This window comes from Eschrichtius robustus, chromosome 3 (genome assembly GCF_028021215.1).
Source record: "Eschrichtius robustus isolate mEscRob2 chromosome 3, mEscRob2.pri, whole genome shotgun sequence".
In the NCBI taxonomy this organism is placed as follows: domain Eukaryota; kingdom Metazoa; phylum Chordata; class Mammalia; order Artiodactyla; family Eschrichtiidae; genus Eschrichtius; species Eschrichtius robustus.
Window position 1 is genome coordinate 15,860,404 of NC_090826.1, and position 16,668 is coordinate 15,877,071.

Genomic DNA, 16,668 nt, shown 5'->3' on the forward strand with positions numbered 1-16,668 from the left:
CAACACCTTTTTCATCTTAACCTAGAAAGAGTTTGAAACACAATTTAGACTTAGTTGTGTAGGAAAGAATCATCAATTAGTTTGGAAATCCTGCCACAGCTTACTCCTTGTGGTAATAACCCCCTTTAGGCGTAAATCAGTGTGGAAATGCCTTCATTTAAAAAAATTTGAACCCCATATGATATCAGAGCATTCATACTGGAGAGAAAACCTATGAATTTACTGAATGTGGTAAAACTTTCACTCACATGTTGCACCTTATAAATGTAGAAGTCAGGCTGGAGAGAAACCCTGTGCTTCTAAGGAATGTTGAAAAGCCTTTAGCTAGATAACAAATCTCATTGAGTAGAAGAAAATTAATACTGGAGAGAAACCAGTGAATGTAACAAAACTTCATTTGAGTATTAGAAAATTTAGAGTTGAAGAGAAAGCTTTGAAGGTACTAAGTATGATAAAGTTTTCTCTTGACCCTTATCTCTTACTCTGCATTTGAAAGGTCATACACAGAGAAGCCCTACAAATGTAAGAAATGTGGAAATACCTTCAGCTAAAAGTAAATTCTCATTCATCAAAAAATTCATACTGGAGAGAAATCTTGTGAATGTGGGAAAGCTTCCATTCAGATGTCACACCTCAGTCAGCAGAGAATTTGTAGTGGGGAAAACCCCTTTGCCTGTAAGGTATGTGGGAAAGTCTTCAGCCACAAATCAACTCTCACTGAGCATGAGCATTTTCATAATAGAGAGAAACCTTTTGAATGTAATGAATGTGGAAAAGCATTCAGCCAAAAACAGTATGTAATTAAACATCGAAATACCCATACTGGAGATAAGCTTTTTGAATGTAATGAATGTGGAAAATCCTTCAGCCAGAAGGAAAACCTTCTTACCCATCAGAAAATTCACACTGGAGAGAAACCTTTTGAAGGTAAGGATTGTGGGAAAGCTTTCATTCAGAAGTCGAACCTCATCAGACACCAGAGAACTCACACAGGAGAGAAGCCCTTTGTATGTAAGGAGTGTGGGAAAACCTTCAGTGGCAAGTCAAACCTTACTGAGCATGAGAAAATTCATATTGGAGAGAAACCCTTTAAGTGTAGTGAATGTGGAACAGGTTTTTGTCAGAAGAAGTACCTCATAAAACATCAAAATATTCACACTGGAGAGAAACCCTATGAATGTAATGAATGTGGAAAAGCCTTCTCTCAGCAAACGTCACTTATTGTACATGTGAGAATTCATTCAGATGATAAGCCTTATGAATGCAATGTATGTGGAAAAGCCTTCTCTCAAAGTTCATCTCTTACGGTGCATGTGAGAAGCCATACAGGTGAGAAACCCTATGGTTGTAATGAGTGTGGGAAAGCTTTCTCTCAATTCTCAACCCTTGCTCTACATTTGAGAATACACACAGGTAAGAAGCCTTATCAATGTAGTGAATGTGGGAAAGCTTTCAGCCAGAAATCACACCATATTAGAAACCAGAAAATTCATACTCATTAAAAACCTGTGGATATCATGAAAGGTGTTCATCAGGAATTTACATCTCATAACATATCAGAAACAATCATTCTGAAGGAAAGCACCACAAATGAGAGAAACAAAAGCTAAAAACTTAAAGGACACCAGAGAATTCATCCTGAAGAGAAAGACATTTGTATGATAATATTCAGTAAAAAAAAAAAATACAGCAAAGGTAATGCTGAAACTTTAGATGCATTTCCACTAAAATTGGGAATGGAAAACATGTTTAACATTGCCGTCTGCATGGATCTGGAGATCTTCACCAATGTAAAAAAAAAAAAAAAAGGTTGCAAGTATTAGAAAGGAAGAGACTTTTATGATATTGATTTAGCAGAACAGAAGAGATTCTGGAAACACCTATGCATTTATTAGAATTCATAATATAGAAATGGCATCAGGAGATGAGAATATAATGGGACTGTTTAAAAAATGATTTGGAGGTAATTTGTTCTCCAAGGGGGGAAAAAAAACACGAACTATACACAAAGGTAAGATCCAAGGAGGTTAGGTTAAAAACAGTAATATGAAAAAGCTATATACTAAAATGGTTATGACCTTGGGAGTTGGGAAACATTCCTTATAGCAAATTGAAAAACACCTAGCAATTCTACTCTGAGTTTGTATGCTCAGGAAATGTGTACCAGGCTATTTACTGTGGTATGATATGTAGTAGTCATAAATGGAAACAAATGTCCATCAGCAACAAAATGGAAAATACTTATGATGGAATACTGTATATCTGTAAAATGTAATAAATGAGATCTATATGTATTACAGAAAAAGATCCCAAAAATCATATTGAGGGGGAAAGATAAAGTTGCAGACATATAATACGATGAGTTTTGTAAATTTGAATAAAACTTCCTCAAAATTTCAGTGCTATATATTGGTAATAGATACATATATGTATGTATGTTTTTTAAATGTTTTTGAAATGGTTTGGAAGGATACAGACCAAACTCTTGATAGTGGTTGCCTGTGAAGAGTGGAGAAGGGAAGGGAATGTGTGTGGGGGGGGGGGACTGGATTGGTTAGAGGGGACTTCAGTTTTATATATAAACGTCCATTTCTCTTTAAAAAAAAATAAAAAAGACTGCAAGAAAATATATTGAAATACTGGTTAATTCTGGATTGTGGTATATGGATATCTTGTCTTATTTTTTGTACTTTTCTGTATTTTTAAATTTTCTCAAAATTAACAAGAATGGGGGTGAGGATGGGAACACTGTGCCTATAGAAATCATGTTCTAATGGATTCATTCGCAATCAGCTACTAAACTTTTTATAGAAAATATTTCTAAAATTTTATCAATGAGTGGATGGACTTGCTCTCTATGTAGTATGAAATTATCTATTTTATTAAAATTAAAAATGACAGCAAAAAAAAAAGATAACTTATGGTGGCTTATAGGATGACACTTTGATGTCCATTTTCTCATGTGATCTCTACATCAACCCTATCGAAGCATGAATGGTGCTGTCCACATTTCAAACGTTAGGCAACTGAGGCCCAGGAAGTAGGAGCAACTTGTCCAAGATCACACAGCTAGCAAAAGGCAGAACCAGCCTTTGAATCCAGATGTGACACCAAAGCCTGTGCTTGCGATCGCTATTCTGTACCTCCTCACAGCCTCAAAGCCAGCTGCTCTGGAATCTGGAAATCAAATAAGAGAGTGATGCAGTCTGCAAGGGCCCAGCCCACCCTCTCCCACAGCATTAGAGCCCAAGGGGGTTGTCAGAAGCTAGTGAAGCTCTCTGGCCCAATCCTGCTGGCATCTGTCTTGGTAGAATGTCCAGTGCGACTATTTCTCCACTGAGGATTTTCCTCAGGGTCTCAGAGGGAAAGAGAAGTATCTGAAAGAGTAAATACCACAATAAAGGCATCTCACTATGGCTGGAGCAGTCCAATGTGGGGATGGAGAGCACATGAACATAATTGAAACCACTCCAGCACCCTAAATCTCCAAGCCTGAAGGCAGAGGGAAAGAATGGAGTGGACTTCAAAGGACCACAAATATTGGATCAGGAGGGAATATGCACCCTCAATCTCCCAGAGTAAAAATAATCGAATTGCCAACCACCCGTAAAATCTGTTCCATTAATATGAAGCATATAAAATGACTGGTTTTTCTGCCACAGTATGATAATTACAAATTTATTAAGAAAAATCAGAAAATAATATCACTGAAAAACAATGACTCATGAGAGAGGTGGGCTAGCATTGGGATACGCAAATATTCCCCAAAGAAGTGGGGTCCCAAACCACACCTTGAAAGATTTTCAAATGTACAGAAACTGGGCAGTGACCCCAGGAGATTCTGATTCAACAAATGAGATGCAAGGCCTAGGAATCACCGTGATGATGGACTCTCCCCAACAGATTTTGCAGCAGCCATTCCAGCCTGGTCAGGAGTTGGGGACCACTGCCCAGGTACTAGCCATATTTCAGCACCAGGGACAGGGACACACACGTTGGCTCTCTCAAAAGTGCCTGGTCACTCTGCCTGTAGGGGCGGGGAGAGGGAGTTTAGCTCTTTTACCTTTTTTGGTAGGGGGAGAAAAGTGGGAACTTCTCACCTCATCACTCTCCCTGGTGGAGAGGAAAGCACACCTTCTTTACGGCCACTGTGGCTCAAGCCTTGCAGGGCATGAAAAGCTAATGGAAGTGGGGCGGAGAGGATCACATCAGTCTCGAAGATGAGGGACACTCCTCCCCCCCAGAAAAGACCTCCTGCTTCTACTTGACAATGAGGGAGAAGGGAGGAGGGAAGTGGAGGAGTCGTGGGCTGGGAGTTCTGCGTATTAGTCTTAGGTCTCCCTCTAGCTCACCGTACAGCCTTGGGCAAGCCTCTTCTTCTCTCTGGGTCTGACTATGACATTTCCTGAGCCCTGTGGCTGGTAGGGTAAAGCTGGGGGTTGACTTCAGATCTTTCTGATGACTCAGATAACGCTTTCTCCCTCTACCTCATTCACCATGGTCTGGAAACAGTGAGTAATCCCAAACCAGTATTTGTCAAACTACGGCCTTCAAAAGTGGGCATGTCCTAAGAGAAAGGTGTTTTGGGCTTACAAAGAAGGAAGGGGGAGTACTTTGAGATGTCCAAAGGTAAGCAAAGGCAAACAGATCTTTTTGCTGTAGGACTTCTGGGGCTTCTAATGTGCTATTGTGTGTTGACTATTTCCAAGATGATGGGGGAGAAGTGCTCAGTGTTTCTCAGACTTTCTCTCATGGAACATCTATAGGAATAGCTAAGTCATTCAGCACTTATTACATGCCAGGCACTGCTCTAAGATCTTTCCTTTTTTTTGTTTGTTTAACATCTTTATTGAAGTATAATTGCTTTACAATGGTGTGTTAGTTTCTGCTTTATAACAAAGTGAATCAGTTACACATATACATATGTTCCCATATCTCTTCCCTCTTGCATCTCCCTCCCTCCCACCCTCCCTGTCCCACCCCTCTAGGTGGTCACAAAGCACCAAGCTGATCTCCCTGTGCTATGCGGCTGCTTCCCACTAGCTAAGAGATCTTTCCATTTTAAGGCATTTTTTTCTTCACAACAACTTACGAAGCAGGTGTTATTATTGTTACCATTTTGCAGAAAGGGAAACTGAGGCACAGAGGGATCAAATACTTATCCAAGGTCACATGGCTAGTGTGCTGCAGAGCAGGGATTTGTTAACCTAGTCAGACAGGCTCCAAAGTCTGTGCTTTAACCACGTCACTGAACTGCATATCCCACCTTGAGGACCTGGAGTTCATAAGCCACAGTGTGGGGAATGCATGTCTATTTAGCTTTGGAAATTTTAGCAATAGATTTTCCTTTTCAATTTTGCTGGCTTTGGGCTGTGTTTCAATTCGCTGAGCAAACAGTGGCAGGAGAAAGGAGAGGAGAGTGGCTGGAGGAAGGAGGGAAGGAGAAGAGAGGTGAAAGAGAGAGAAAGAGGGCAACAGAGGAGAAAGAACGAGCGCGAGAGAGAAGGAAGAAAGGAAAGGACGTAGATGGATAAGGAGGGGAGAAGAGAGGGGAACAGAAAAAGACCTCCTCCCTTCGGCTCCTGTTCCTGGGGTCCTCCCCCCACTTCCTCCAAAGCCCCCACTTTCCCCCATCCTCCTCCGTGAAAGCACCACCCTTCTCCACAGCCCAGATGAGGACCCCTCTCTGGGCAGTGCTCTGGAGGACACCCGGTGGGGCAGGATCCGGAGCTGGTCCTGCCTGCAAGCCCCTCCATCTCCAGAGCCCCATTCTGGGCCTCGCCTCTCTCCAGTCACTTTTCTGTGTAGTTTCCCCAGAGCAAACCAGCCTGCCTGCCACCCACCACCGCCAGGAACCACTGCTCCCTTGCTGTCTCCCTGGATCTTCCAAAAGGGCCTGACATGGTTGCTCTCCAGCACCTCCTCCCTGCTTAGGTGGCTCAGTCGGCTCTAGGACTCAGCTGTGCCTCTCATCTTCCGGTCTTAAAAAAACCCGAAACACAGATCCTGCTTCTCTTCTCACACGAGCATCAGCTCCAAATTGGAGCATTGCTGGTGACAGTCCCTGCTCAGGGCCCAGCCCTGGGGCTTCCTTGAGGGCATCAGGGTGATGTCATCTCAATGGCCTGAGACACCAGTGGACTCCAGCCCCATCCAGGTCAGCCCCCACCCCAGCCTTAGGCCTCTCACAGCCCAAGGCACCTCTGGGAGGAAATTCAGGGCCAATGTTGCCACGGTAACCATGGTACCAGCGCTTGGTACTCACTATGCTCAGCTTATAGAATTATATGACCTGGAATTTTAAAATGAGAAGTAGCTAATGTCATGGAAACAGCAATGGACTGGGATTCAGGGGGCCCACTTCTGGCCGCAGCGAAGTCACTATCAACAAAGTAACTCTGACAAGTTACCTGTCCCTGCTGGGACTCAGCTGCCCAGCCTGTCAAATGTACACCTATGTGAATGTGGGGAAGGCTGGGTGGGATGATCCCCAAGATCTATAAAATTGGTGGATGCCTCCTGTAGCTAGGTGACTGCATGAAGTTCCCCTCAACATTCACCTACCAGCTCCTGGGAGAGGGTGAAAAAACAGTCCAAAGAGTATTATCAAAAGCTCTGTTTCAGTTCTAATTCCCACAGCCAGAAATCAGAAACATATTAGTCCAAAGGAAGCCAACTTCCCTCATGAGTTGGGTTCTCTTAGAAAAAAACTACATCCCTGAGGCTGCCAGGAATCTTTGGTCTTCTTCCCATCTACCCATCCCTAAAAACAGCCCTTCCTTTGACTCAGTAATTCCCCTTCCAGAAATCTATGCTCAGAAAATCACCTAAAGCATAGAAAAAAAGCTTGCACGCAAAGAAATGCATCACTAAGAGGCTTACATCAGGGAAAACTTAAGAGTCCATCCAAGTGTCCAAATGTAAGGGAATGGCTAAGGAAGTTAGGGTACAAATCCCCAACCAGAATATTGTGACAGTTGTTAACAATTACCCTTACTGAGAGTTTTTACTCCCACAGGAAATTGCTTATGCTGTAATGTTAAGTAGAAGAAATAAGATGCCAACTGGTGTATGCTGTATGATTTTTTTTAAGGGCCTAGAAAAAACAAAAAAACTTGGTTTAGGGTAAATTTTATTTTATTTCTTGAATTCTACTTTCCAAATCTCTACAGCTAGCATGTATTAGTATATTCTAGAAAGATTAATAAATCATTTTTAATGTGTGTCAACAGGGTTTGACAGTTCTTGGTTCAAATTCTTGGTTCAAATCCTGACTCTGACATGCTCTAGCCATGGGCCTGATAATTTCCTTGACCTCTATGCCGTGTTTCCTCGCATGGGGATGACACCTAGTGTGAAGATGGGATTAGACAAGACCCCTAGAGCACCTAGCACGGGACCTGGCGCATAATAGGTGCACGGTAAACAGAAGCAATTAGCCAGATTCTGTGTGGCTGTCATCTCAGACCCAGGCTGGCTGAGGCCTCAGCGGCCTTCCTGAATCTTGGCCTCTGCCTCTCAGCCTGTGGTCTTCACTCTCTCATGCTGTCCCAGCCCTGTCTCTGGCCCCATTTGGAGAGTCTGTGCCCTGTGTGCCCTGCCCCTGGCACAAGCGCATTCCAAGATACCAGCCACCCCAGATCCTGCTCAAGGAGCTGCCCTTAGGGTTCCCCCAGGATCTCCAGCTGGGTTCACACTCTCCCCCAGCCCCTCCCCGCTGCAGGTTAGACCACTCCCCCCAGCCCCCTACAGCCCCATGGGCTGGGGTCTGCCCCCTGGCCAAGGATTCTTGGTCCCAGTTGCTCTAAAAGAAATTCTCCAGCCCTGGGGACTGTCCCTTTTCACAGCCTTTGCCACTTTCTCTGGGTCCTCTGGGGAAAACTCAGTCGGGCCTGAGTCCGCCTCTGCACCCTTAGCCAAGGGACAGGAGCATCTTTCAGTGAATCAGTCGGTAGCAGCACCCCACCCACCAGGCCTGGTGACAGACCTGTTTTACCTCTGATAATTCTACCAGTTTTTGGCACCTAAGAGGCAGGGAGAGATGGAGCAGGCAAGAGAACAATGAATATTTTGTGGGAGCCAGAGGCAACGGAAGATCTCTGCTGATGACAGGCAGACAGGAACAGGCAGGGGAGAGGTGTCAACGCTGCAGGGTGGGGAAGAAGGCGGCGCCTGAGGGACAGGAGCCTGAAACCCATCCTCCCTCGGTGCCTTCTCTCCCTCTCATTTCTTCTTTATTCCTTCTGTTTTCTTCCTCCTTTTCCTTGTCCTTCCTTCTCCTTTTCCTTCATTTTTTCTTTTTTCCCTCTTCCCTCTTTTCCTCCTCCTTTCTTTCCTTCATGCCTTCCTTTGCTCATTAATTCATTCCTATTTTTAATTCCTCCTCCATCTATTTGTTAAAGGGATCTTCCCTTTGCTCCTGCCCTGTGCTGAGTCCTGTGCTGGGCACTGGGGACACGGCTGAACAAAACACAGCCCAGGTCCTCAAGGACACTGACCCTTATAACCCCATCACCCCAGAGCACCGTGGGGGCCAGAGAAGCCCAGACTGATCTGTCTGGGGGAAGCTTCCCTGAGGAGGTGCCTGCCCTGCAGGAGGATGAGACCTTTGCCCAGCGGGCAAGGCAGGGCAAGGCATCCAGGCAGAGAACAGCGTGTGCAAAGGCACAGGGGAGGAACTGGCTGGGAGTGGCCCGAGGTGAGAGTGTGGCCAGATGGTGAGATGATGCCTCTCGATGACTTACTGCAGGCCGGGCACTTCAATAAGCACTGTCTCTTGTACAATGGGGAAACTGAGACTCAGAGAGTTATGTGACTTGCTTAACATCACACAGCCAGTAAATGGTAGAGCTGGGACCTGAATCCAGGCTGCGCAGCAGCCGTTTCCCCACAGCCCTGCCCTGGGCCTCCCAGAATCACAGAGTGGTCGAAGGTGGGAACTAGGAACAGGCAGGAAAATCATCACCACCAAAGGCCTGTAGGTGGCAGCGCTGAGTGCCACCAACCAGGAGCCTGCAACTTAACCCTGAGCCACCACCTCCCCATCTCAAAACGCAAATAATAACCTTCTCACTGCTGGTGTCTCCTCCTGGCTCAGCAAAGGAGCAGCCTGGGGTAAGGGAAAGACTGAGGGCTTTGGGGACAGAGTCCTGGGTCCGGGTCCCAGCTGCGTGACCTCACCTCTCAGAACCTCAGTGCCCTCAGGTGCAGACTGCTGACAATAACATTCCCCTCAATACCTAATGGAAGTAGGATTCCTGATATCTACATGAAATTACACAGATTAAGTACCAACTACTCCACCTGCCTTCATTCATTCATTCATTTTATTTAGAAGATAGACACACAGTGTCTATGTGTGCCTGGCACTGAGCTAGACGTGAGGGTGAGGGTTGAATACCCCCGAGTCTAAAAAGGCCAAGGTCCATGCTTTAATGGTCTGTACATGCTGGGGGTGGGGAGAGCAGAGTGACAAAAAATAAAACTGGGCGACGTAATGGCAAGTGACTGAGACAGGGTGATCATGCAGGCCTTCTCTGAAGAGACAGATGGCAGGAAGAGTCAGCCATGCAAAGACCTGAGGAGACATTTTGCAGAGGGGACAGCATGTGCAAAGGCCCTGAGGAGGCAATGGGCTCGGTGTCTAGGAGGCTGGTAAGGCTGAAGACAGGGAGTGGTGGGGAAAGTGGCAGGGCTGAGGTTGGAATGGCCAGGTCAGGATGGGGTCCTAGAATGTCTGCAGAGGGAGTTTGACACATAGCAGGAGCTCAATATTAATAGCTAAAGGTATGATCTCTGGTCCCATGCCCTCATTTAGTAGCTGGGGAGACTGAGACTGACCCATCAGCCTCAGCCTTTGCCTATAAGGGGCCAGCTCTGGCTTGGATGACTGCCATTTCATCTGCTAATGGCCTAGTGGCCTGTCCCAATACAGAGGGCCTCAGGGGCCACTACACATCAGGTCTTGAGTTCTGAATAAAATAAAGTGGAGCCCAGGGGTGACCACCTTTTCTGACCACCTCCAGCCTCACCTGTTTCACGTGCTTTAACACTGTACAGTGATGAAAGGCCAGATGAGCCCTCGGGAGTGGCCAGGCCATCCCAATCAGGCAGGGAATTAATCCTGAATTGATTGAGGTCTGGGAAGCTGCAGGGAAGGGATCCTTTCCCAGCAGCTGAAGCCCTGAACCCCAGGTGGCAGCGGGGAGAGTTGGGGGGCGAGTAGGTTTCCCACTACCACCCTCAACACCTGTGAGATGTGCTCAGGTTTTCTGGTGACCCCCTCAGAGCCCCTCCAAGAATGGCTGGGGAATCGTTGCCTGGCTGTCAGATGCCCAGAACTGCCGTTCCTCAGGACGACCTTCCCAGAACTACTCCATCCCTGTTTGGTGCGTTCTCTTTCCCTCGCAGTCTCTGTCTCTCTGATCTCTCCCTCTTTCTCCCCTCACTCCTCACCTCCATCCTCAAACTCTCTCCACTGCCTCTCTTATTTCACCTCGCTCCCTTGTCTCTACCCCCCTCTCTTGTTCCTCTTTTCTGAGTTGACCAATTGCTGGTTGGTTGACTGATTGATTGGTTTCTCTCTCTCTCTTGCGGGTCCCAGCAGACTTCCAGGGAGTCTGTAAGGATGCATGAAACTCAAGGTCAGCGATGACCCAGTCCACATTCTCGGGCGGTCAGCTGGTCGGGCTCCGTCCGGGAACTGACGTCTGCATCACCGAAGGGAGAGAGGCCTGCTGGTCATTGGAGGACCCTCTCCCAAGAGTGTCTCTCTCCACGTGCTGTAGATGAAGACTGCAATGGGAGGCTGTGAGTTCGAGGTGTGTCCGCCAGCAAGTGTCTACAGGGCAGCAGCTCCCTCTGTGCCGCCCAATACGAGCCGAACTATTGGCTTCCAGGGGTACCCAAGGGACAGCCAGGCTGAATCACCTGGGGAACTTGTTGAAAACACAGATCCGAAGGCCCAACCAAGAATTACTAAACTGGAGTTTTCGGGGCTGTATTTACCAGCATTTGTATTTTTTAACAAGATCCCTGGGGATTTTGATGGACAGTGGGAACTGAGGAAGCCAAGCAGGGCGGGGGCTGGAGCGAGGGGCGTTCTCGCCCTCTTTATTCAATCATTCACCATCTCCCCCTACGTGCCAGGCAGTGTGCTCAGAGCTGGGTATTCATGGGTGAAGAAAACAGACACAGCGCCTGCCCTGTGGACCTCATTCTACCAGGATCCTGACCCAAATCCTAACGTTCCTACTGTACCCCAAGCAATCTGGTCCTGCCCTTCTCTCCCCTGCCCTCCTGCAACTCACCCCCTCATGCCAGCTGCACTGGACCTCATCTGGCTCCTGGAATGATCTGCACCCTTCAGACCACCAGGCACTTTCCATGAAGCTCTGTTCCATCTTCCCACCCCATCTTTGCCTTGTTAAACCCACTCATCCACCAGAAACCTTGGGAGTAAAATGGCTAAGACGCTGGATTCCAAAGCCAGAGGGCCTGGGTTCAGATACCTACCCTGCTACTTACTAACTGTATATATTGGACAACTTCCTCCTTCTTTATGTGCCTCAGTTTCCCAATCTGTAAAATAATGATAATCATCATTTCCTCAAGGAAGACCCAAATCCCAAAACCACTCCTAGCTCCCTGTTTCATGTTTTCTTAGCGGTCTCTGCTTTGGGGGGTAGAGCTTAAAACTGTTCATCATTTCTTTCCATTCATAACTATTGGAGTCGTGTCTGTCTTCCCCACGAGGGCGAGGACCGTTTCTACTTAGTCCTCGCCGCTGGACCCCATTTCCAGCACAAAGCCTGATGCTTCCTGGGAGGTCAAAAAATATTTGTTGTCTGAGCAAACGAAGGGACCAGATGTGACCCTCTTCAAGCCGGGCCATCTTGCCTCCTCCAAGTCAACCTCAGCACGAGTCACTGTCAAAGAAACACGCGTCTTAGACTCAGAAATCATCCCAAGGCCACTTGAAGGATGGACTGTAGTCTCTTGAGAGAATGACAAAGAGCGGGGGTGGGGGGGCTGGCGGGGGATGGGCAGGGGATGAACATGTTAATCACTCGGACCTAACACCTCTAAATCCCTTCAACACCCCCTCTGGCCGGCTGCAGCCTCTCGGGAGAAGGGGCCAGGCTGCTACTCCAGGAAGGAAGCCCGGACTGAAGCGCTGCTTGCCTGTTTTTCGGGGCGAGGCACCTGGAAACCACACCATGAGCTCTGGAACCTTCCTTCTCCAAGGGAAGGATTCCATGGCCAGCCACGGGGAATATGAACCCCTGAAGGACTGGTGGACAAAGAGCCCTCAGCTCTCCTCTCCCAGGCCCAACCAGCATGCCCTGAGGTCCCCTTGGAAGGGACTGAGGGAGGAGCCCCTCCCTCACCCCTGACTGCATAAACCAGCAGATGAGGAAAGACAGTCTAATGTGGGTACTTCCCCTTTCGTTCTTGATGAACTTAGAGCCCATACAGCCCTCACGGAATGTTGGAGCTGTCAGGGAACTTAACAGAAAAAGACATTTACTCTGAGCCTTCAGTAAGTCCCTTCCCTTCTCAGAGTTTGTTTTCTCCACCTACAAGAGGGCTGCTAGACTCCCTTCCAGCTGGAAACCAAGATGGTCCTGGTAAACCTAGAGCAGCAAGAGGAATTGGCCCAGGGCTTCGACAGGTGGAGGTAGAGGGACAGCGAAGACTTCCCTCAAGTTGGCCATCCTCCTAGGGCAGTCATACAGACCACAAGGCTCTTAAGTGACCAAAAAGCTTAGGACGGTTTTTATCAAAACACATGTAGTAGAGTGGTGCCTCTAGGTATGGGTCTTAACCACAGAGGATCTTTCTTTCCCATGGCCGTCAGGGTAATTTGCCTGTGTTCTCTAAGACACGGCTTTAGGCTGCTTTGTGTTAATTATGTGTCCAGTGTCCCTCAGAGAGCTGTAAAGATCCCCCATGATCAGGAAGCACACTTACTTTTGTGTCCCTGGTAATAAGAGACACTGTATCCTGTGTGCCGACGGACACTCACTAAATGTCTGCTGGCTTGAGTTTTTTAAAAAAACCAATTTTGCAACTGCTGGCTGTGTGATGTCAGGCAAGTTTCTTAACCTCTCTGAGTTCAGTTTTCTTATTTATAATATGAGAATTAAAAATGTATCTGCCTGCAGGGTCCTTTTGAGATTAAATAAAATTATGCACATAAGGTACTTGGCTCTACGTCTATCACGGATAAAGCCCTCAATAAATGTTGATAATTAATAGTATTAGTAACTGTGGCAGTGATGATGGTGGTGATGGTGACAATGATGGTGGCAATAGTGATAATGGTGGTGGTGATAGTAGTTGTGTGGATGGCAGTGGTGATCATGGTGGCAAAATTGGTGGTAATGATGGTGTGGTGGTAGTGGTGATGATGGCCCTGTTGTTGTTGGTGGTGGAGGTGGTGGTGATGGTAGTGATGGTGGTGGTGGTGATGGTGGTGGTGGTGATGGTGGCCATGTTGGTGGTGATGGTGGTGGTGCTGATGGTGGCCGTGTTGGTGGTGGTGATGGTGGTGGTGCTGATTGGTGGTGGTGGTGGTGTTGGTGGCCATGTTGGTGCTGATGGTGGTGGTGATGATGGTGGCCATGTTGGTGATAGTGGTTATGGTGGTGGTGGTGGTGGTGGTGATGGTGGCCATGTTGGTGGTGCTGGTGGCCATGTTGGTGGTGGTGATAGTGGTGCTGGTGGTGGTGCTGATTGGTGGTAGTGGTGGTGTTGGTGGCCATGTTGGTGCTGATGGTGGTGGTGATGATGGTGGCCATGTTGGTGATAGTGGTGATGGTGGTGATGGTGGTGGTGGTGGTGGTGATGGTGGCCATGTTGGTGATAGTGGTGATGGTGGTGATGGTGGTGGTGGTGGTGCTGATTGGTGGTGGTGGTGGTGGTGATGGTGATAGTAATGGTAGAAATGGTTGTGGTGGTGGTGGTGATGGTGATAGTAATGGTAGTAATGGTTGTGGTACTGGTGTCAGTGATGAAGACAATGATAATATGATGGTGATGCCAGCCTTGCCTAGGTCAGCTCAGGTTAACCCAGAATCAGTTCCCCCACTGGCCCCCGAGTCCAGCCAATACTTGGCAAAGCAGGCACTTGGAACCCTGACAAGGCCTTTTGGCCTCCAGCACTGCCACTGAGGTGGAAGCAGAAAGCATACACCCACAGTCAATATGAGGTTATGCCGTTTCATATGGCATGTTCTGCCAACAGAAGGCGAATGTAATAATTTTGAAAGGGATATTTGTGCACTTCAGATGCTGAACAGCCACTTAATATAGTGCTCAGCAGGGAAGGTGAGACATGTGGGCAATAAGAAATCTGTATCCATTACACCCAAGAGGACGGGCGCTGCATGCGTGGATCAGAGGCTGGATTCCATTTGTCTGGGAAAGGGCTGAGTAGGAAATGAAACACAGACCTTTGCTGAGCTCCTCCTGTGTGTAGGCTGGGCTTTGTGAAGGGTGTGACTGAGCATGAAACCCAACTGTTACCTTAAAAAGCCAGATGCAGGGAAGGGAAGCAAGATATATAGAAAAAAGACACTAGCATCTGTCCATTCATTCAACAAATGTCCACTGAACACCTAATATGTATCAGGCCTGTGGTAGGCCCTGGGAATACTGAAAAAAAAGGCTCTGTCCTTCAAGAAGCTCCCAGCCTGTTGGAACTTACAGACAAGTAAATAAATTTATAAATTTATTTACAGACAAGTAAATAAATACAAAAAGTGGGCCCCGAGCTATACAATGACCATCTCTCACTGAGGGCTCACATGTGCCTAGCACTGGGCTAAGAGTCTTACTTTCATCATCTCATTAATCTTCCCACGAGCCTGTGAAGTGAGGACCATTATGATCCCCATTTTATAGAGGAGCAGACTGGGACGCCCCAGAGCTTAAGCAACTTGCCCTAAGTCACAGAGCTCCTAAGTGGAGGAGTCAGGATTTGAACTTGGCCTTGGGCTTTTAGCTGCCATCCTGGCCCAGGAGAGGGAGGATCTCAGCTCGGTCCGGAGGATCAGGAAGGGTTCACAGGAGACCCCTGGGCTGGGTCATGAAGGATGAGGAGGAGTGTGCCAGGAGCTGGGATGTGGCGGGCAGGGCTTGGGCAGAACCAGGCATTCTAAAGGAGTCACAGCGGGCCCACGTGTGGAGGTGAGAAAGCACAGGGCATTCCCAGGGGACAGTGAGAAGAGCAAGGGTGCTGAGGTGGAAAGATCCTGCAGGTGAAGGGGAAGTGAGACCACTAAGTGAGGGCTGAGATCCCCGTGCTGACTACTGGGCTGACAGCAGAACAACCGGGAACCTAAAGCAGCCCGCAGCTGAGCTCTGGGCTCCTGCTTGGCAGTGCATGCACAAAGTGTGACTCCTTACCCTCCTGGCAGCTGGTCCTCAAGAAAGCCAAACCCCTCCTGGGCTTCAGAGTAAAACTGCACTTTCATATACTGCTGACATGGTGGAAAGAGCACGAGCTTGGGTGAGAATTCTAGCTCCAACCCATACTCCCTCTGTTATTTGGGGCAGGTTATCTAACCTCTCTGAGCCTCAGTTTTCTCATCTGTAAAATGGGCTACCTCACTTTTGTGAGAATAGTATGATACTATTAAAAGGAAAACAAAACAAAACAAAACTAGCCTAAGTTCTGGCATTCAGTAGATGTTCCTAAATAACAGATCCTCTTTTCCTTTCCCTTCCCTTTGCTTGCCTTCTGGGGGAAGCCACATAGCCTCAATTTTCTGATATTGTCCTGATTTCAAATATTCTGTCCCCTCATCCCCACAAACCATCAAAAGATCCCAGAAATTGTAAAGTTTTTGCATCTAAATCATGTCCTTCACAATGTATACTCTCCTGGAACTAGTCTGGAATTCCTTTGCAGGTGCTGACTTAGGGTTCAGAAGATACCATCCCCATATAGGGAAGATGCATGTTTAATACACATAATGTGGGAAGATGCTTATCACATTCCCCAGTGTTCTGCCTACGCTGGGATTAGAAATAAGCCCAAAGTACTGATCTAAAGACAGATGAGGACTTCCCTGGTGGCACAGTGGTTAAGAATCCGCCTGCCAATGCAGGGGACACGGGTTCAGCCCTGGTCTGGGAAGATCCCACATGCCGAGGAGCAACTAAGCTAAGCCCGTGTGCCACAACTACTGAGCCCGCATGCCACAACTACTGAGCCCATGTGCCACAACTACTGAAGCCCACGCGCCTAGAGCCCGTGCTCCACAACAAGAGAAGCCACCACAACAAGAGAAGCCACCACAACGAAGAGTAGCCCCAGCTCTCCACAACCAGAGAAAGCCCACGCGCAGCAACGAAGACCAAGCACAGCCAAAAATAAATTAATTAAATGAATAAATTTATTTTTAAAAAAAAGACAGATGAGGTTGGTTGCTTCTGGAAGGTACTAGATGCAGAGGGGCTCCTGAGGGTCCCTCCTCCTAGGGCTGGGGGCTGGGAGGACACAAAACCCCCTATCCACCTCTTCCCTGAGCTCCAGACCCTCTGCCCAACTGCCACTAGGATGACTCAAAGGCAATGCAAACTCAATCATGACTCAATTCCTGCTCGTCATCCCCAAACCTGGTCTTCCTCTTTAATCAATGGCTCAAAGACTGTTTAAAA

General features: G+C 47.5%; 1 protein-coding gene across 1 annotated transcript; it reads left to right on the forward strand.

The window, feature by feature from the left end:
- The first annotated feature begins 371 nt into the window (after positions 1-371).
- LOC137760871 (zinc finger protein OZF-like) lies at positions 372-1,502 on the forward strand. The gene has a single exon (XM_068537756.1). The coding sequence runs from the start codon at positions 624-626 to the stop codon at positions 1,500-1,502; it is 879 nt and encodes a 292-aa protein (XP_068393857.1). The 5' UTR covers positions 372-623.
- Positions 1,503-16,668: the final 15,166 nt, after the last annotated feature.